The sequence below is a fragment of the Pyrgilauda ruficollis genome, unplaced genomic scaffold (assembly GCF_017590135.1).
Source record: "Pyrgilauda ruficollis isolate IOZ18807 unplaced genomic scaffold, ASM1759013v1 scaffold77, whole genome shotgun sequence".
In the NCBI taxonomy this organism is placed as follows: Eukaryota; Metazoa; Chordata; class Aves; order Passeriformes; family Passeridae; genus Pyrgilauda; species Pyrgilauda ruficollis.
This window is the reverse complement of record NW_024529599.1, coordinates 1,142,205-1,162,484: the sequence shown is the minus strand read 5'-3', so window position 1 is coordinate 1,162,484 and position 20,280 is coordinate 1,142,205. Positions and strand designations below refer to the sequence as shown.

Genomic DNA, 20,280 nt, shown 5'->3' with positions numbered 1-20,280 from the left:
CTTTCTTCTGTAAAATACCCCTGGAATCCAGAGGCAAAGGGAATTTTGTTTCCATGTTGCAAAAATTAAACACAAACAACAAGTTCCTGTCCCTGGAATCCAGAGGCAAAGGGAATTGGCTACAACACCACAAATTCCCATTTTGTTTCCATGTTGCAAAAATTAAACACAAACAACAAGTTCCTCCTCCCACTCCCACCTCTTTCTGAGCACAGTTCTTCTGTACTTTGAGAACTCACAAATCAGATCAACTTGGAACAAAGTGAACATTCATATTAAAATAATGGGAATTGTTAATTCCCCCCATTCATCTGACATGCACCTTGCAAGGAAAATTCCCTTTACAACAAAAACCCAATAATTCAAAATGGTCCTTCTGTTTCCAGCCTTAACTCCAATGCCTACAAAAGGAGAAAAAACCACAAAGTCCAGACAACCAAAACAAATTCTTGCTTCACCTGCCAGGACAGGCTGAGTGAGAACCCACACAGTGCTGGTGGAATCTTCCAAATGCTTTATTTAGGAACAGTTCTGCCCATGTGCTGTGGGGTTTTTTTCCTACTGAATTGATCACAATTATGAAATTATCTGCACTTTCAAAGTGCCCATCCCCGTGGCACCTGGGTGCTTTATAAAAAACGCTGTCTGGCACGACAGAGATGAATTATCACTCACAAACCTACTGGTCTGCTGTTCCTCATCCCTCATTTCATGTGTAGCTACTGACCAGGGACAAGAAACAAAGCAACAGATGAACTCCAGAAAAAGATCATCTTGTTTTCAGGCAAGGTTTAGATCAGAGACAAAACGAACACCAAGAGACCCAACTTCCCAAGAAGAGCAAGTAGCTATTGCTAAAGCCACCCATGAAGCTATTTTCCCAGGAAAATACTTTCAGGAATAGGTTCTATACTGTATTTAGGTATTTAACAAAGTGTGTGTATGAATAAAGAAGAGTGCTATTGGCCCAGAGTACAAATTCATCACCACAGCAGGAGTAACCATCAACATTTGATGTTTGCCATCCTTATTGATAAGGAAAGAGGCTCTATTTTGTGATTTCAGAAAGTTACATTCTTAAAAAATATAGAGACTTCTGGGTTGAAAGGGAAGGAGAAGTTGCTGCCTTGGCTACTGTTCCACAGCCATTGTGTGGAAGCCTCACCTTGCTGGTTTATCTCTGCATCTACTTCTGCCTCTATTTCCCAATTACACCCCAATTTCTAGATCAAAAAAACAAATAATAGTGTCAAATAATGGGGCAGAGGCAGGAATCAAATTGTATCTATGTCCTGGTCCATGGTGAGTAGATGTGTACCAACCCTGGACAGGTCACTGATCACAAAACTTCTCCAAGCAGAAAGGAATTTCTCTGTGCTCCAGGTTATTTTCAGCTATTTATAGTGTATGTTTGTTTCTGAGTAATTGTTTGTCTTTAATACACTGGGAGAGAATGTGTGTGCACAGACATGAACACAGGACACAGGGGAGAAGATGTGAACTTCCCTCTGTTGATTTCAGGTGCAGGTATTTGTGTCCTAGAACCTCTTGGAGCTTCTCCTTCAATACAGAATAAAACCTCTGTTCCTCTGGGGGTCCTGGTTAACTTTTGAATCCAAAAATGCCCTTTATATATCCTGTGAGGCCACTCTTGGCCTTCTGCTCCACCTTGTCCTCCAGAGGTGGGAAAGCAACATGGTTAAGGGCCAGGTCAAAGAACAGGGGTTTGCATGGAATGGGCTGGAATCCTGGTGGGAAGTGCACGAGGCTGACTTGCTTGCTGACCAGGGAAGGATCCAGGCAGAAAGTCTCAAACCGTTCTGAGAGTGGCTGCAAGAGACCGAGGCAGGACACAAATTAAATTTCAGTCGTGTCAAAAGGGTCAAACATCAAAGAGGACTGAGCAGCAACTGAGACAAGAGAAGTTCAGGCTCCCTTGTGAGGCCTCTGGGGACTCTGAAAATGATTTAACTTCCTGTCAAAGCACAGCTGCAGGATCTCTGGAAAACCCTCCCATATGCAGAGAGAAAGCTAAATAAAGCAAGCTGCCACACTGGAAGCTGCAAGCTGCCTCCCAGCTCCTACCCCACTGTGTCAGGTACCTTCAGCACCAAGCCTAATAAAATCTCCTAAATACACCAGTCATGACCAAATCTTGATCAATGTGACATGTCTTGTGTTGTGAGAGACACTCAGGTAACAGGATAAAGGTGATGGTCATTAAGAGCACAACTGGAATTTGCCTGAGCTCTTGGCTCTTACCTTGCCATCCTTGACCTGAGATGGAGACTCAGTCTCATGAGGATCATTTGCATCTGCAAAATTGAACAAAAGGGGGTAAGAACAGCTGGCTTGACCTTGGTGTACAGTTAGATAGTCTCAGGAAGCAGCTGTGCCCCAAGCTTAGCCATGATCCTTGCTCTCTGGGACACACAGGACAGTATTTTCAGCAGAATCAACTTGATTTCTAGAGTAAGCACCACACATACTCATCTACAGCCAACACAGCCCTGCAGTGGTAGAGCTTCTCCTTCACACTGTCATGAGAAGGTCTGGAAAGCAGCACAGACCCTGAGTGAAGCACACAGCAGAAGATGATGAGAACACCCCAGAGGGGTCTGTTAAAGCAACATTAAGGCAATAAAGGAGGCAACACACTCCTTGTCCTGGATTTCCAGCAGCAGGCACAGCAAAAACAGCAGCCCAAGAAATCACAAAGTTCATCTATCCCTCAAAGTTCTGTTGGCCAGGCTGACACTGACAGAGAGAACATCACTGCTCCCCCTCTTCTTAGTTCACCCAACCAGGCAAAACTGGGATGAGTAAGGCCAAAGTGTCTGCAGCAAAAAAATGAAACACTGAATTGTTCTGTGCAGGCTCCCAAAACAGGTGCACATCACCAGGAAGGGTTTTAACACCTCTGGGCAGGGAGCAAGATGCCAATGTCCAGTCACTGCCTGCCTACCTGCACTACACACAGGCAGAAACAGCTGGAACTGGGGGAGAAATACTTTTCCAAAGCCTGACTGAATGGTCATGGAAAAACATTTTAAACTGAACTGGAATGAAATAGAAGGAATGGAACAGCTGCAGGGGCTTTAGTCAAGATACATCAGAGCAGAGTTCTAGTATAGCTGTGTTACTCACCTAAAATAGCTGCTGCTTGCAAGGAATACTTCTCTGCATTGACTTGAGTGATGAGATCCTGAACATCAGGCAGCTCCTAGAGCATTAAAGAAAATTATTTGAGAGCCTGTCATGTGCCAGTCTAAGAATCAGAGCAAAGGTAAAACCAGACAGAGTAAGAACTAAGAAATTGACTTCTAGTGTTGGTAAGCTTTCCCAGGAGGGGAAAAGCTACAGCACTGTGCTTCAGGCACTAGAGAAGTTGTGTAAGAGAAAATGCACAGGTGAGAAAAAGTGGTAAATTGTTTTGGAGGTGGTGCAAGTCTGTCCCTCCTCCAATTAAGTGTCCTGCTGAAGTGTTCCCATGTCACTAGAAAGTCTCTGCTATAATGAACATTACCCTTCTCCCTACTTAAAGATCAGTCTTGAATTATAATGGCCTGGCACCTAATTAACAATAAATAGTGGGACAGAGCTGCTTCACAAAACTTCAGCTTCAGGACTGGGCTCTTACCTTCAAGCTGTTCCTGTGAGCTCCAGCTCCCGACTGAACCTCGCGGGCGTATTTCAGCACCCTCTCGTACAGCACGAGGGCTTCACTCCATTTCTTTACCAGGACATAGGACTGGGCAATGAAGAAACACCTGCAACAGTCAAGAGAGCATTCCTGACGTGTTTGTTGTCCACACCTTCTGCCAACAGAAATGACTGGCAATAGGAGATATCCTTAAGTAGCAGTGGGCAGTTTCCCTTTAGGAACCAGTCTCAAAGGACAGAAAAAACTGCATCAAAGGCCTGCACAGCACACAGAGCTGTGGAATTAAACTTCTGCAGGTGTCACGTGTGCTAAAGAAAACTTGGCTGTTTCTCAGTCACCTGTAAGCTTTGTACACGAGTGTTTTCAATCCAATCTCCTTTTGGAAGTTCTTGTCTTCTTCTAGGCCAGGAAGTTGTGTCAGCTCCACAAGGTTCTGTGCAAAAGAGAGTTGGAATAACAATTGCATGCATTGCCTTCCTCTGGAATCTGCTGGTCTAAGAGAAAGATGACCCTTCTGACAAGTCAACAGAACACTCCCAGGGAAATAGTTTCCAGTTTTCTAATCATCAGTTTTCTAACCTTGTGAAGGACTCTCATTGAAACTTGTGCAAGTTGCCCTCAGGACAGACTTCCTGACACAAAGAGGAATTACGACAAAGACTCCTTAGATTTCAGATGAACTAATTCTTTCATAAGGCATTTCCCTCTCCCATTCACATCTGCTTCAGCTACAGGCTTCCTCAGTTAACTGCAAAATTATGGGAGAAATAGAGAACCTGCTAATGAAGAACAAGTATTTTTAGCTGCTACTTTCCCTGGCCAGCAGAAACTAAGGCAGCTCTAAGGGTGCTGCACAAGAGTCAGAAAGACTATTTTAAAACTATTAGATTGCACAACAAAGGACACCCATTGAAGCAGCAGGTTCTGCTCATAATTGAAAGAGGTTTTTTGTGTTTCATGCAGATGTTGAACATCTTTGAGGTTACTCAGCTACTCTTCAGACTTCATGGTAGTTCACTTACAGTGCTGCATTTCTGCAATAACCTTTTGTAACACTCAGGTTTCCTACCCAGCCACATCCTGTTTATCCTAACCACACAGAGCTCTCTGGTTAGGCTGGAGAGCTGGATGTGTTTTCTCAGCAGTACCTGCAGGATGATGTCGTAGAGGCGGATGAGGTCCTGCGGCCGCGGCGAGCGCTTGCCGTCCTCGTCGGAGCGCTGCTGCTGCAGCAGGGCCTTCTGCAGGGACTTGGCCATGCTCTCGTTGCGCTTGATGGCCGTGGACAGCTTGATGTAGGTCAAATAACTGCCAAAATAAAAAGAGAAAGCCCATCAGCACTGTCAGAGCTACTCAGACATTACTCTGTGTTCCGAACTGGTGATGGAAAAACATCTGGAAGATCAACGTGAGAGTCTGGAGTGAAATGTTTACAAAGCTTGAAGCAGATCCTTATCTGTACAGTCATCCTTTGGGATCCCAGAGGCCAGAACAAAAACCCCATAAAAAAAAACCAAACGAAATAAAATCTTGACATAAGAACATGGCTTCTTCACACTAGCACTGGCAGCAATGTTTGCCTATTACCTGTGTAAGTACTGGATGTTGGACACCTTCCCAGAATCATTTTCCAGAGAGTGTTCTCGCTGCTTCTGTGGGCAATGGAGACAAAACACTGCATGATTTACTTAAAACTGGCAGCCAAGGGATGAAAAACACAGAATAACTCAAAGTTTGGGTAAGCCATGGAAGTAACAGACTTCTAGGCAAAAGAGGGAGGGCTTCTCCACTGCTATTCCCCCACTCCAGTTCCAGAGAGAGTAAACTCAAATTTTGCAGCTCTTTATTAAAGAAATCCCAGCAAGCTGAACACTAAACCAGCCCCAAGGAAACACAGTGCCATTGGAAGTAGAAACTGGTGTTTGCTGCTTACCTGGTCAGGTTTCAATTCTTCCCGAACAGCCTGAATGGCATCTCTGCACTCACTGAGTAAAGACTCAAACAAACGTTCCTTTGTCTCCTCATTTTCTGCCTAAGAGCAAAGGAGATTTAAGACAGATCAAAAATCAGACATTTTTGTATGATGCATGAATTAATTGAGGAGATTAAATGAAGTTTCTCCCAAATTATGTCTTTAAGGTCCATGGGTAGTTAGAACTCCAATCTGTGCCTATCTGCAACATATTCTTGGGGGAAATCTGCCAGAAATCTTGGGGAATGGGGTCGGTGCTGAGAACTGAACAGCAGTGAAGGCCTAGCAGACAGCTCATGGCCTCATTCCTGCACCAGTTACCTTCTTTCCCAGCAACTCCATTCCCTTCCTGAATGGCACCTGCACTGCTCCCTGAGCTGAGGCTGGACTGCACTGTGGGAAAGGCCCAGCAATAGAAGAGCTGAGCAGTCCTGAACTGGCAAACTACCAATGCAGACAGCTCTTGTTATGCTGATTTAATGTTCCCATGTGGTAAGAACATGCAGATGATTATCTTTTCTCCACTCCCACTCCAGCAATGCTCACAGTGGCAATAACTTGCTTGTTTGAAGCATCTTTCACAGTAACCCTATATTTCAGCAGCAGGAGTGACCGAGTGCTTTTCTGCTGTCACCATAAGTTTTGCTAAAAAAAAAAGTGAAGCAGCTTTTGGCCTTCTGCCCCAAAACCAGAACTTGAAAACAACATTTAAAAAACAAGTTGGGGCCTGATCTCTGCCTAATTTATTGGCATATCGTGTACCCAATTAAACAAGCTCCCAAACTGAAACTCAGCCTTTATTCAGATGCTAAGAAGGAAACCAGGTGAAGATTGCAAGACTTTCAATGATTCAGTAAGAAAAAACTACTCAGAAGCAAACCTCAGCCTCAGTGACTGAAGGAGAATTCAAGAGCACCAGCACCATGTTCTGCCACTCCCATCCCATGTAACAGTGTAAGATAAGCTTTGCTGCAATAAATTTGCAATTCTCAAAATGAATAAAAAAATGTCTCAAACCATGCTCACTTGTTAATCTACTGTACAGCTCCACAGACTCTGCCTCTCCACTTCCCACGTTCACAAACCCAATCAAGAATGTTATTTTTACTCCCTCACAAAGCCTCAGGTATCCTGTGATGGAGGCGGTTTTTTGGGTTTGGGATTTTTTTTGTTTTTAATTTAAGATTTGCTGTGAGAATTTTTAAGGTGGGACTGGCTCCTAGAATAACCAGAGACGAGTCTGACTGCATTCTCAACCTCACCCAGAGCAGCACAGCAATTTCACTGTAAGCACAAAAATGAAAACAGACATGGCCAGATCATCATTCAGGCACAAACAGGGCAAGGGCTGGGCCCTGCAATGAAACAAAGGCTTTCCTTTCCAAGCAAAAACTCCTTAAGCTGATTCTATGCATAAATACCCATGTTCTGATTTGGGAGATATCAGTTCATAGGACTGAGACACAAGTGCTACAGCTGGTGATTCAACTCTCCTGACAGAACTGCACAGGTTCATCTTAGAGGGTTCATGGAAACCAATCCCATTGAACCCAATTCTAAAAAATGTGGAGTGCTCAGCTGTCAGATTTTCTTTGGTCTAAACCACTGTGTAACACCTCTGACAGTTATTACCAGCCATTTTTGCTGCAATCTAGAGATGAGCACAGAATCCTTGAGGCAATACCAGCTAGGAGCACACCTGTGTCATGCTGCCCTGCAGCCTCGTCACTTCTACCTGGTGAGAGCCAATGGGCCCTCACAGTCACACCTTCAAATCTGCAAAAGGACTGACAAAATTTCAAACCTGGGTTCCTGTTTCAGTTTGGCTTATTTGTTCTGTTCCTCCCATTACCAATAAGGCACCAAAGGCAACAGTGTAATTGCATTGGGAGACTCCATTTTTACACAAAACAGACTGGTTTTACAACTAGTTAAACCCTGCAGAGCACTGCTGTTATGTCAGGGCTTCAGCTCAGTGAAGATGAGCAGAAAGGTGCCAAAGATCCCAGGAAGCACAATTCATTCACCTGAAGCTGGACTGCCCATCACAGCTGACACAACTCCAGAACTGCTGCCAAAAAGGCAAGTTTTAGCCCTCTGGGAATGTAAACAGTGCTGCTGCAATGCTCAGCTCTCAGCAGTCCACTCAACTCCTCTGTTTAGTCAGATTCCCAGGAATACAAAGCAAGATGAGACCAAATCCAGGCTGTTCTGCCACTATTTTAGAGAGCAACTAAACTGAGAAAGTCCAACTGTCAGCTGCCAGGATGGAAGTTAAATGAGGGAACTCTGAGCTGTACTTCCACCTGCTGGCCACACTTAGGTGCTTCCTGAAACCAAATCCATTCAGCAACATCCAATTCCTAACATTATGGGTAACACTCAGGTTTCCCACCCAGCCACATCCTGTTTATCCTAATCACACTCCTCTTACCACTATCCCCTGCTCTAGTCTTAATCCTCTGTAGGGGTATTATCATTTCTACTTTTATTTATTATTATTTTCCTAGTGATGAAAGGTTTTTAATGCTGCGAAATTCCCATTTTTAGTGGCACTGAAGATCCTTTCACTGCCTTTTAAAACTCTGAGTGTGTATGCAGACACTGAAAAGCAGGATACCTCCTCTGGTCACCACTCCCAAGGGAAAAAACTACACATGGAAAACTTGACTACAATACTAAAGACATTAACTGTATGTGCCACTGCTAGTTCCAGTGAGCTGGACTTCAATGATCCTTGTGAGTCCTTTCCAACTCAGACCATGATTCTAAGAAGTGTTTCAGAACCATTACATGTGAAATTGATTTACATCCTAACATTTATTAATCCACTTCCTGCTTTTGAAGATTTCCAGAAGTCAGTAAGAGAATGGAATAGCACCTGCTACACCTGGCAAATGGCTATTTGTTGCTAAAGAAAGAAATTATCAATATGTATTTTCGTTTTGGCTACTCTGAAGTTGGACCATTTGAGCAAGATGCTTAAAAAAATTGGAAGAGTAATTCAAAACCAGTTACTCTTAAAAAGGTAACTTTCATTTTCAAGTGATGTATTAACAATAATGGTTATCACCCTGCTGCTGCAGGGCAGCACAGAATGTTCCAAGGAGCAGGAATACTCAGAATAGATCTCCCAGACTACTCCACTCAGCAGACTGTGAGAGCTATCCCCAGCCAACACTTCAGCTTTGGGTTATAATCAGTATACTCCCCCACTTTTACCTTCAGCCTTCCAGCCCCAAGTTTGAAAAAATATGAGATTACTCAAAAGCTTTTAGTTCAGTTACCAGGTATTGCACAGAAGGAGAGGATGGTTAGAAGGGCAGGATGGAGAGGGCTGCTGTGTTACCTGAGCAATTGCTGCCTCGTTGTCAGCCAGCCCCAGCAGGAAGATCCTCACTTTGTCAATCTTCACTGGGACAGTTCTCCCTCTCCACTCCACCTCACTCATCGTGGCTGCCTGCTTTGCCCGAGTCTGGGTGATCAGTGCCTGCACAGAACACACTGAGCTTAGGAGCCTGAATTTACAGGGATGCAAAACTGAACCTCCTGAATTCATGTTAGACTTGACTATTTTGAAATCAAAGGGCATTTTGGGAAAGCGTTGCTTCCCACAGAGCCTAGGCTTGCTTGCTCACTTCTGTTCAATTCTGGCTCTTGAACGGTTTGCTGCAGCAATATTCATGCTCAGCACAGTAATAATAAATATTTCAAGTTGAAGCATGCATATAAATTACCTCCAGTTTTTCTGCAAGAAGACCTTCAGTGCCACCAGACCTCAGTCTCATCTGCATCAACTCATTCATGGCAGATTGGTCACCTGAGAGAATCAACAAATTGAGATCACATTTCCATTTGACTTCAAAATCACTTTCATATACAAAAACTCATCATTAGATTTTACACTGGCAGTTTAGGGAAAAGCTTGCAATTTCACTGTAACTTCACAGGCAAGCTACCACAAACTGTTATTCTGTCTTTCTACACATAACCACAGATGCTGTTGCAAAATGAGGCCCTTTCTGCATTGCTAAACTGTCCCAAAACAGGAGCAGAATTTGCCCAAAATATGATGGCGTCAATGTCACTTAGATCAGGGTTTAACTAAATGAATACTGCTTTCCTGTGAACAGATTAAGCCTCCTTCCCTTACCAATGTTGTAGGCACAGTAGCGGATGTTGGGCGAGATCTCCTCCACACGCTGGTTATACAGCACAGCTTGTTCTTCTGTGAAAGCATTGGCCAGCTTTTCATAGATGGTCCTACAGCAAAGGACAGATATTAACACTGCAGAGTGTGCCACTTATGAGGTGCTACCCTAAGGGAACAGCTTGTGTCTGTGCTCTGGAGGATGCTATTTCTTCAGCAGCACCTCCCAGTTAAGCACAATTAACAATGCACAGTGTTAGTAATGTTAGTTTAGTTATGTGCATAACCAAAGTGATCCAACACTATTTCCTGAAGGAAGCTGGTGAAGTCAGGGACTCACTTGCATTTGTTGAAAGCCTCCATTGCTGCCTTCCACTCCTGGTGCTCGAAGCGAAGCATCCCGGTGAGGTAAGCCATGTACGCCTGCACACAGAGCGAGGCAAGGTCACTTCCCCCCACCAGCTGCCTAATTGGTGCCACCTTCAGCAGGGAGGCTGCTGTGACTCCTGCAGTGGGTGACTAAGCTTTGCCCTTTTCACTGGGGCTTCTCACAGAAGACAACTGATTTGGATGACAGGTTACAGCTACCTACCTCTTCCTCTTTAACTGACTCTGCTGCATTTCTAAGGAACCACAGAATCATAAAATGGAATCAGAGAATGGATTGGAAAGGAGCTTAAAGATTATCTAGTTCCAATCCCCCTGCCATGACAGGGACATCTTCCACTAGACAAGGTCACCCAGAAATTAAAAATATTTCTTGATTGTTATTGAATGGCCCACTGATGTCACACAACTTTTTTCCCCAGCAACATGCTATACAATGGCAGTTTAATTAAATGAGTACAGCACTGCTGTTCAAAGATTTCACAACAGCTGTTTCCTGTTTCCCAGGAACTGAACCCCCAAATCTTGCATTCTAGGTGGCTACTTCAGCACATTCAACAAAAATGTAACTCAATTGATAAGCAGTTTCTTAGGCTGTGTTGCACCATCTTAGCTGCCCTCAATTTTTTGTACTTCTATTATTCACTGAGAGACAGTAATTATTTCATCACCCCAAACTCCAAAGGTTTCTTGTTCAGCCCTTGCTGTACAACAAGATGAAAGTATCAGTGGTTACCTGAGCTTCCAGCTTTGTCTTGGCATCCACCCTGTTGCTCTCACAGAGCCTCTCCAGCTCCTCGGCGTGTTTCACAGCCTTGCGCAGCCGCGAGAGCAAATGGAAGCGCTTGCGGGGCTCCGTGTTGGCCTCCTGCTTCAGCTGCATGGCATAGCTCCAGGCCCTCTCTGCATCCATCAGGATCAGCAGCAAATACCTGCAGGGCACAGGAGGGTGCATGGGACAATAATGACACTCACATAAGAGTTGTATCACCACCAGCTCTTTGCCATTTGGTCTGCCAAGTTCAGTAGCAGAAGTGCAGCTTGGTTAGTAAGAGGCAGATGTTTTACTTTAAGTTCTAAGCACACAAAGTCTTGTTATTCCTGACTAGTTTCTGCTGTGTTTCTCACTCAGAAGTGCAATTATCCCACTGAGGAAGAGAATTAGGTATCATTCTGTAGTACCACAGACACTACAAAGACAAGGGATTTATAATTTTAGGCCACTCTTCAAACTGGTTCAAAATGTTCTTAACAACACAGGTGAATGCAGCATCATGTGTTGTTTTCCCACAAGAAAAGACAAGACAGGAAACATTTTAAGTGTACCTAAAAGATGGGAAGTGAACCCAAAAGCCTGGCTGCTCTCCACATACTCTGTCAGACAAGCATTCTGTCAAATTTAGAAGATTTAATTAAAACTTGCAGTGCAATATTTCTGTTCAAACAGAAGGGATTGCATCTCTAACCCCAACCTTGCTGGCTACACCATTTACATTACCAGCATTCCCATGGTTACCTTGCAACAGACCTGAATAAGCATTTCCTCTTAAGTGTCACAGGAATTTACTGATTATGAAAAGAATCCATTTTAGCAACTAGAAGGGAAGAGAAGGAACAGGCTGTTGCTGCTCCTCCTTGTCCCACTGGATCTGAGCAGTGTCTCTTGCACCTGCACTACAGCCTGAACTTTTATTAATATCAACAACACATATCTCTGAAAAGAAACATTTCGGACGATATTGCACAAAATAGTTTTCCCCCTGGAAAATAAATTTCTGTAAGGAAACTCTTCAGTAACATACTGAATTCTCAATTCCATCCAGTCCCTGTACCTGTTGTCTGAGAGAATCTCTTCAGTTACTTTCTTCCCAGTGAACTTGTGTCTGTTGCCCATCTTGAAGTTGAGAGTTTTGCGGAGCCGCCTCAGCCTGCGGGAGCAGTAACCCCTAAAAAAGGACAACCACAGTCAGTATGGCTGACAACTTTGCTTCTGTTTACTTCTCTATCCAAATAGAAAAAAAATTAAAAATTAAGGCTGTACCAGACAAAGTTTTAACATTTAAAACTCCATGTGTGACATATGGTAGCTCAAAAACTACCTGTAAAGCAGCAATTAATAGAAAATGAAGTAAAAGACAAGTAGTTATTGATGATCTTGAAATCAGGGTGATGTGGTCATTACTAGCTGCTTTATGCATGTTTATTGAACACTGAGCTCTGGAGGAGAACAGTGCTTATCAGGGAGGTGTGAACACAAGCTGCTATGGGCAGTGGAGATGCAAGAGCCACAGCACAGTACACCAAGGGCAATCAGCACACAGGGCCCCATGTGGAACACCCTGTCAGGGGTTTCCACCTGGCAGATGGGTTTTGTTGCCTGCTACAGGGGGTTGCAATTTAAATGAAGTGACACCAAGCCCCAGGAGCAGCCCCCAGCACTCACCTGTACCTCTGGAAGTCCCCATGCCTCAGGCCATGCTGCTGCTGGGACTCCTTCACGATCTGCAGGACTGCGGCTGGCGTTAAGGGACACTCACAGGGCAGCGGCACCAGCTCCTCCTTCCACCCCAAAATAACAGCAGGGAACCCCCAGATCCCATGAGACAAACACACTCTGAACAGTGGCACACCCCAAAACCTCCTAAAAGCAGAGAGCTGATGGCTCCAAAGCACCTCATGAGCCCACAGCTCCCTCCAGAGCTCCTGCCTGTCAGCAGAGACCGAGACAAACCTCAAGCACCTCCTCCAGACATCCAGGGGAGTGCTGCTGTCACCAGAGCTCCTTTTGGGATAAGGACCATCCAGGATAACACACCTGACTGCCCCAGCCTGGCTACAGCACCTCCCCAGCTGCACTTGTGACACAGATTTGTAGGGAAAACTGAGGTAGAGAAGCTTTCCTGCCCCAGAATGTCTCCTCGCTCAGGAAAAGGATAAAAACACCCTGAACAGAATCACTGCTGCCTCCCCAGCACAGCTTCCACAAAGTGCCTTCTGAGCACAGAACCTCATAAAAAGAGGTTTTGGAAGGAACTCCAGGGCTGATCTTCTCAATTTTTCAGCACGTGTCTAGTCTTGCTGTAACAAATATCTGTGACACAAAGCACTGCTCTGTGGCCTGGGACACCATCACTCCATCATTTCCATCCAGTCTCCCCATCCTCCAGCGCATTGGCAGAGATCCTGCTCTTCCTTTACTCCCTCAGTTATTCCTACCAAATAAAACCATGCCACATTCTAGTAAATCTAGTGTTTTTCATTCAGTTTATGAGGCAGGTTATTTTGTGAAATAAAATCTCCACCACACACAAGAAATCTCTGTGCTATATGTATTCATACCCTAAAATTTCCCTTTTAAGCTTTACCAGAAAGCCTTTAAAGAAAACTCACATCAGAAAACCAGACTGTACAACAACCCCAACAAAAGAAAAACTACAACTACACCTAAAAAAACCACCAAACATTTAAAGTTTAAAATGCCAGATGCCTATCAAAATGTGTTCTTAGGACTACACCTAGAAGAAAGTCCCTGAAGTACAAAAACCTGCACCAATAGTTATTGCACTGAATTATTCTATATTTGCAGAACAACCCAGTCAAACTGCAGTGTCTCATCACAGCCCTCCTCATCCATGCTGCCTATCCAAAATTTTTTTCAGACTCTCTTTTATCCTGCACAGTTACTTGCTGAATTCACACCCCCTCAACTTTTTCATTTTTTCACTTACTTAAGACATTCTCAGGGCAATTGCTACGCCTGCACCTTACTCCACAGTTACTGACTACACAACACCTGCCATATGCCACGTGGAAAACTGCAGCCTGATTTCCCCCGGGTTTCCCTCTGACCCAGAAGATAAAACTCAGCTCTATCACAGCTGTGCAGCTGGACTGGTTTCACATCCAAGTTTCACCTACAAAACTCCCACGAGCTTTACACGCCGAGATTTCAGAAGCACTAAATCTGCAGGAGCCAGCGTGCCACCTCAGCGCACCTGCGGGATCGGGAGAACCGGGACAGGGAACGGGGGAACAGGGAACGGGACAGAGGGAGCCGGGACGGGGAACAGGGAACGGGACAGAGGGAGCCGGGACGGGGAACGGGGAAACCGGGAACGGGATAGGGGGAACAGGGAGCAGAATAGGGGGGATCCGGGACAGGGAACGGGAACTGGGGGACAGGGAACGGGATCGGGAGAACCGGGAACAGGGATCGGGAAGGACACGGGGGGAGCCCGGGAACAGCGGAACCGGGACAGGGATCGGGGTCCCGGCGGGCTCCCGGGGCTGGGCCCCACCCGGGTGCGGATGCAGCCCCGCCCGGCCCGGTCCCGCTCATCCATCCCGGCCGAGCCCCAGCTCCGACACAGCGCTGACCCCAGACAGCCCCAGGGCCATCCACCCACCCCAAAACAGCCCCAGGGTCACCCAGCCACCCCAAACAGCCCCAGGGTCACCCAGCCACCCCAGAACTGACCCCAGGTCACCCCCCGGGTGCCCCCGCTCCTGGCCGTGCCGTGGCAGTCCCGGGAGCCTCTCCCTCCATCCCCGTGCCCTTCCCGGGACACTGCGAGCCCGCAGCCCTTGGCAGAGCGGCTGTGGCTGCCCCCGGGCTCAGCGCTAAGAACAAACCCTCCACCTCCAGCGCCCTAACCCCCTGGGGCTGCGCACCTGCCCTCACCTCACCTAACCCCGGAGCTGTTTCATGGTGTGAGCACTTAAAACCAGGGCCTTTGCTCATGGGGTTGGGCACCTCATTCGGGACAAACACCAAATTTATTTGAGCACCTAATGGTAATATTTACATAAAACCTTATAATACAAACTGCTCCAAGAGCTGCTGGTGCCCCCAGACCCGTCTTTGCCAGCCCTGGGCTCTGCCTGCCTGGCTGCACTCTGCTGTCACACTACCAGGAGCAATTTGGCTCCTCTCCCCTTCCAAGGGCTCAGCTGTGACCTGTTATTCCTGATTTCAAACTTCTCCTTTCCTCTCATAGACAGCAAAGCTCAAAGGGGAAATAATAATGATAATAATAATAAATAAAAATCAACCATGTCCTCAAGTGGCAGCTTTCTGTGCACATCTTTTAAACTCTCTGCTCCAGGCTCCAAATGCATCTCCCAGGGATTCATTCCCTATCTGAACCAAACCGTGCTCCAGGGTGATGCTGAACTAAGCAGGCACAGCAATTAAAGCCTATTAAATATATATATAATAAAATATATATAGTTAAAGCCAAACAACAGCCCCTCTCTTGCAGCTGTGGCTATTCACACAGGCTTGGCTTAGGCTGGCACAGCAGCACCCACCCTCAGATGCCCAAAAAAGCACCCCAAAGGACCTATTCCAGTGTCAGAACAGCCACCAGGTGTGGCACAGGAACATTTCTGCTTTCTTGCACACTGGCAGGAAGCTTTGCTGCTCCTCTGGATTCCTCTGGACTCTGGAAATGGGAGGATAAAACCATCAGCCACCGCCTGGGTGTGTGAATTGCTCCTGCAGGGCTGGCTCTGCCCTCCCCCAGGGCAGGGCCAGGGGGGTCACACAAACCTGCAGAGCCTTGAGGGGAGCCTGGCAGCCTGAGCTGCCTTTGGTGTCACAGGGACTGCTGCAGAGCACAAATACACAGCTACAGGCACTCACATCCCTCTGCCAGCCCCACAGCGTGCCTTTTCCTATTGGTTTTGGCCAAAGGATCTTGCTTTTGGGGATCTGGGTCATCCTCCTGCACCCCTGCCCAAATAACCCTTCCGTGTCTCAGGACAAAAATGTATTTTGCTGCTATTTATTTTTATCCTGCTAGTCCTGAATTTTACTGCTATTTGGGAAGAAACTGAGTGTTTTCCCTCTTTTTTTTTTTTTTTTTTTTTTTTTTTTTTTTTTTTTTTTTAAATAATCTCCCTCTGCAGCACAAGGATGGACCCAGCCTCTCTGCAGGCTGACCAAGGACACCACCAGGGTGTCAGGACACAGGGTGGAACCTCCCTGGGGCCAGGCTTCCCCACGAGTTTCCCAGCAATCCCCATGGTCGTGCCCGGGGATGTGGCACCGGAGAGGCTCCCTGGGGACATGCAGCCGCTCTGGGATCAGCAGAGCAAGGCAGAGCTGTGCTCCGTGTCTCAGCAGCTCCCGAATTTCCGCTGTGCTGCTCCTCATTGCTTTTCCCGGCGGGATGTCACCGGGAGCACGGAGCATCCTCACCCCGGAGGGGTCTCCAGACGGGAGCTGGCTTTGTGGGGCTGGGCAGCCGGGGTGGGGAGGGCTCCGTGTGCTGTGGTGGCCGTGTCACAGGGCTGTGAGTGTCCCCAGAGCCCCGCACGGCGGGCTCAGCGCCGAACGCCCATTAAGAGAACGGAGAAGCTGCGGGGCGAGTTAGTTACAGAAGTAATTGACGCATTAAATATTTCTCCCTCCGCAGAAGCAAAACAAGGCAGGCTGGGGTGGGGTCAGACGAAGAGTCCTTGGAGAGCTGATTGCACCGGCCGCTCCCAAGGCTTCCATTCGCGCGGGACCAAAAAGGCAATTTTGCAGGAAGAAGACATGGCACGAAAAAAGATTTGTTCTCGCTGCAATGTGTCCCGCTGCTCTCCCAGCCGTGGGGAGAAATGCAGTTTCTCCTGAAAACCTGGGCTCACTCACCTCGGCTGTTTTGGTGCGAGGATTTCGCTGCCGCTGGACAATGCGGACAAATTTGCAGTCAGAGGATTCCCATTGCTAAAAACCAGCCCTGCAGCCCTTGGGGGTGAACAAACCCTCTTTCAGTGACTACTGAAGGGGGAGGCGATCAGAAAACCCCTGCAGACGCCTCCCTTTGGGTGCCCAGCTCCCTTTGGGGCGCCCAGCCCCTCCGGAGCGGTAACAGCACTGACTGACATTTCACCCCATCCCAGGGCAAACCCTGCCCGGCCCGGCCCGGCTCAGCTCCCCGAGGGGAGCGGGGTGGGGATGCCGTCCCCGGGGCCGGGCGGGAGCCGCGCCCCGGAGCCCCCCGGGCCCCCCCGCTCCGCCGGCGCACGGAGAGCGCCGGAGCCGCCCCGCCGGAGCCGCCCCGAGCGCCCGCGGGCTCCCGCACACCCGGAGGAGGTGAAGGGCCCCCGGCTCCCCCGCGGCTCCCCCGCACCCCCGCCGGCTCCCCGTGCGCCCCGGCGGGCCCCGCACGCTCCCCATGCACCCCCGCTCCCGTGCAGCTCCCGTGCGCTCTCCGGGCTCCCCTTGCACCGTTCTGCCCCTTCCCGTGCATCCCTGCTGCGCTCCCCGCTGCGGGCTCCTTGCACCCCCTTTTTCCGTGCGTCCCTTCTGTGCTCGCCGGCGCGCTCTCCCTGCACCCCCTTTCCCGTGCAGTCCCTGCTGACCTCTCCCTGCACCCCCTTTCCCCTGCAGTCCCTGCTGACCTCTCCCTGCACCCCCTTTTCCTTTGCATCCCTGCTGCGCTCCCCACTGCACGTCTTTTCCTATCCATCCCTTTCCCGTGCATCCCCGGTGTGCTCCTCACTGACCTCTCCCTGCACCCCCTTTCCCTTTCCCTTTTCCTCCCTTTTGTGCTCCCCAGCGTGCTCCCCCTGGTGCACCCTACAGTGATCTCCCTGTGCACCCCCTCTCCCCGTGTGCCCCCCGGTGCCTTCTCCACGCACGCTGCCCACCCTAGCCGTGCACTCCCGGCCATGAACAGCTCGCTGGCGGGCTCCGGGGGGGGCTGGCAGCCCGAGTCCGTCATCATCCCACTCGTGTACTTCATCATCTTCCTCGTGGGCACCGTGGGCAACAGCCTGGTGCTGGCCGTGCTGCTGCGCAACGGGCAGGTGAAGAACACAACCAACCTCTTCATCCTCAACCTGGGGGTGGCCGACCTCTGCTTCATCCTCTTCTGCGTCCCCTTCCAAGCCACCATCTACACCCTGGAGGGGTGGGTGTTCGGGCCCTTCATGTGCAAGGCCGTGCACTTCTTCATCTACCTCACCATGTATGCCAGCAGCTTCACCCTGGCCACCGTCTCCCTCGACAGGTAGGAAAGGGAACGGGAGGAGGGGCTGCCTGCATCCTGAGGCTCCCCTTTCTCTGGATCCCACCGGGGCAGGGAGGGGGCAAATTCCCCTGGAGCTAAATCCTGACTGCTGTGATCTCCCGGGGCTCCTGGGGGAATCAAGGAGCATTCCCAGTGGATGTGTGCTAGGAAGTCCCAGTATGAGGGGCTGCAGAGGGCTGCATGGGGACCCCTGGCCCCAGTGCCCAGCTGGAGGAAGGTTTCAGACCCCAAAGCTTAAGGACTGGGATTTATGCACAGGCCCTGGCAGTGAAGAGGGGATGAAAAATGAGAAAGAAGCAAAGCTGAGTCCCTGTGCAGCTCTGGCTCTTCCTGGGATGCACAGAGAGAGCCCCTTCCCTCCCAACAACCCGCAGCAAAGCAGGCAGACCTTGAGGAGAAAAAACCACTGGGATGTTTGAGCTGAGACACTGATTTTTCCCACCCTCCCCTTCTATTAGCAAAAAGCCCCTTTCTGTTCCCATAACCTTGTCCCAGTGGTTATCCCAGCCCGTTCCAGGGTGGGTTTTCCTGGGAAGCCTGGTGCTCCTGCCTGTGCTTTACCTCAGTCCCTGCCTCTGCAAGGGCTGATGAGTTATGACCCTGCAGCAAGCGTGAGGCTGGGAGCTGCTGGTGCTGCTCCACTCAGTGCCCAAACCCTGCGAGGTGGGATGTGGGAAGTGCATGTGCCAGTCCCCTGGGAGGCCCTGGAGCCTGGCTGGATGTGTCCTGCTATCCCAGCACAGCACTGGCTGCTGACAGCACCCCCAGGGGCTGCCTCTCCCCCCGTATCCCATGGAGCTGAGAGAACAGATATGTTGAGCAAGGGAGGGCTTGCACAAGCCTTAGATCTGGATGCAATTAAGGCACCAGCTAATTACAGAACTGAAAAGGGGTGATGTGCTCTCATGTGTGCCAGTACAAGGAATGCTGTGTCTGGGTTTCCTGGTCACTTGCTCCTGCCTTTGTATCCTCACTGCTCCACTGTGCCAGGCAGTGATGGTCAAGTGAGGGTCTGTTGGATTAGGGGAGGGACACAATGGGAGCATCCCACTGTCCCCACAACCACTGCCAAGAGCAGAGAGTGATGGGACAGGGTCAGGGAGAGAATCTTCCTCAGTCCTTTGAGCTGCACAGGGTCCCTAAGAAGCACCAGGGAATCAGTTGTGTGACTAACTGCCCTGGAAAGCCCAAATCCATAATTTCTGCCCTCTGTCCAACCTGCTCCTGGCGATGCTCTCTCTGTGCCCTCCCCAGGACTGCAGCCATGTCCCTCTCCCTCTCCCTTTCCTGTGCAGGTATTTGGCCATACGATACCCCCTGCACTCCAGGGAGCTGAGGACACCCAGGAACGCCCTCCTGGCCATTTGTGTCATCTGGGGGCTCTCCTTCATCTTCTCGGGCCCTTACCTCAGCTACTACCAGGAGTTCCAGCTGGCCAACCTGACTGTCTGCCACCCCATCTGGGAGATCTCGCAGCGCAAGATCATGGACATCTGCACCTTCATCTTCAGCTACATCATCCCCGTGCTCATCCTGAGCCTCACCTACGTGCGGACTATTCGCTACCTGTGGCGCTCCGTGGACCCTCTCCAGGACATGTCGGAGTCCAAGAAGGCCAAGAGGAAGGTCACCAGGATGATCATCATCGTCGCCGTCCTGTTCTGCCTCTGCTGGCTGCCCCACCACCTGGTCATCCTCTGCGTGTGGTTCGGGTACTTCCCCCTCAACCACTCCACGTACGTGCTCCGCATCCTCTCGCACGTCATCTCCTACGCCAACTCCTGCGTGAACCCCATCGTCTACGCCCTGGTCTCCAAACACTTCCGCAAGGGCTTCAAGAAGATCTTCAGCTGCCTCCTGCACAAGAAGGCGGCGCACAAGGTGCAGGTGGCCCAGGCTGCCAACACGGTCAGCACGCTGGAGGCAGAGCTCAGCGAGGTGACCCAGCTGAGCGAAGCCCTGCCCGGCCGCTCGGCCGCGCGCTGCAGGGCCCCCGCACAGCCCTGGGGGCAGGCAGGGCTGGAGGGGCAGCAGCAGAGAGCAGAGGGCTCCTCTGTCACCTTCAACGTCAGCTAGCAGAGCT

General features: G+C 49.1%; 2 protein-coding genes across 2 annotated transcripts; one reads left to right on the top strand and one right to left on the bottom strand.

Moving 5' to 3' along the window:
- Window positions 1-499: 499 nt before the first annotated feature.
- SRP68 (signal recognition particle 68) lies at window positions 500-13,093 on the bottom strand. The gene is made up of 15 exons (XM_041486565.1): window positions 12,617-13,093; window positions 12,006-12,119; window positions 10,910-11,105; window positions 10,127-10,209; window positions 9,790-9,899; window positions 9,374-9,456; window positions 8,986-9,126; window positions 5,598-5,696; window positions 5,252-5,316; window positions 4,813-4,972; window positions 4,003-4,097; window positions 3,641-3,770; window positions 3,148-3,223; window positions 2,263-2,315; window positions 500-1,830 (listed from the first exon to the last, which is right to left on the bottom strand). The coding sequence occupies exons 2-15, from the start codon at window positions 12,065-12,067 to the stop codon at window positions 1,603-1,605; spliced, it is 1,581 nt and encodes a 526-aa protein (XP_041342499.1). The 5' UTR covers window positions 12,068-12,119; window positions 12,617-13,093; the 3' UTR covers window positions 500-1,602.
- A 4,736-nt stretch (window positions 13,094-17,829) lies between these two features.
- On the top strand, window positions 17,830-20,280 carry GALR2 (galanin receptor 2). The gene is made up of 2 exons (XM_041486612.1): window positions 17,830-18,176; window positions 19,493-20,280. The coding sequence occupies exons 1-2, from the start codon at window positions 17,836-17,838 to the stop codon at window positions 20,271-20,273; spliced, it is 1,122 nt and encodes a 373-aa protein (XP_041342546.1). The 5' UTR covers window positions 17,830-17,835; the 3' UTR covers window positions 20,274-20,280.

Coding starts and splice junctions, on each gene's coding strand:
- SRP68 (XM_041486565.1), bottom strand. CDS start 12,067: ATGGGCAACAGACACAAGTTCACTGGGAAGAAAGTAACTGAAGAGATT. Junction 5,697..8,985: donor ACGAGGCAGCAATTGCTCAG/GTAACACAGCAG, acceptor CTTTGCTCTTAG/GCAGAAAATGAGGAGACAAA. Junction 2,316..3,147: donor GCAAGCAGCAGCTATTTTAG/GTGAGTAACACA, acceptor TCAATTTTGCAG/ATGCAAATGATCCTCATGAG.
- GALR2 (XM_041486612.1), top strand. CDS start 17,836: ATGAACAGCTCGCTGGCGGGCTCCGGGGGGGGCTGGCAGCCCGAGTCC. Junction 18,177..19,492: donor GCCACCGTCTCCCTCGACAG/GTAGGAAAGGGA, acceptor TTTCCTGTGCAG/GTATTTGGCCATACGATACC.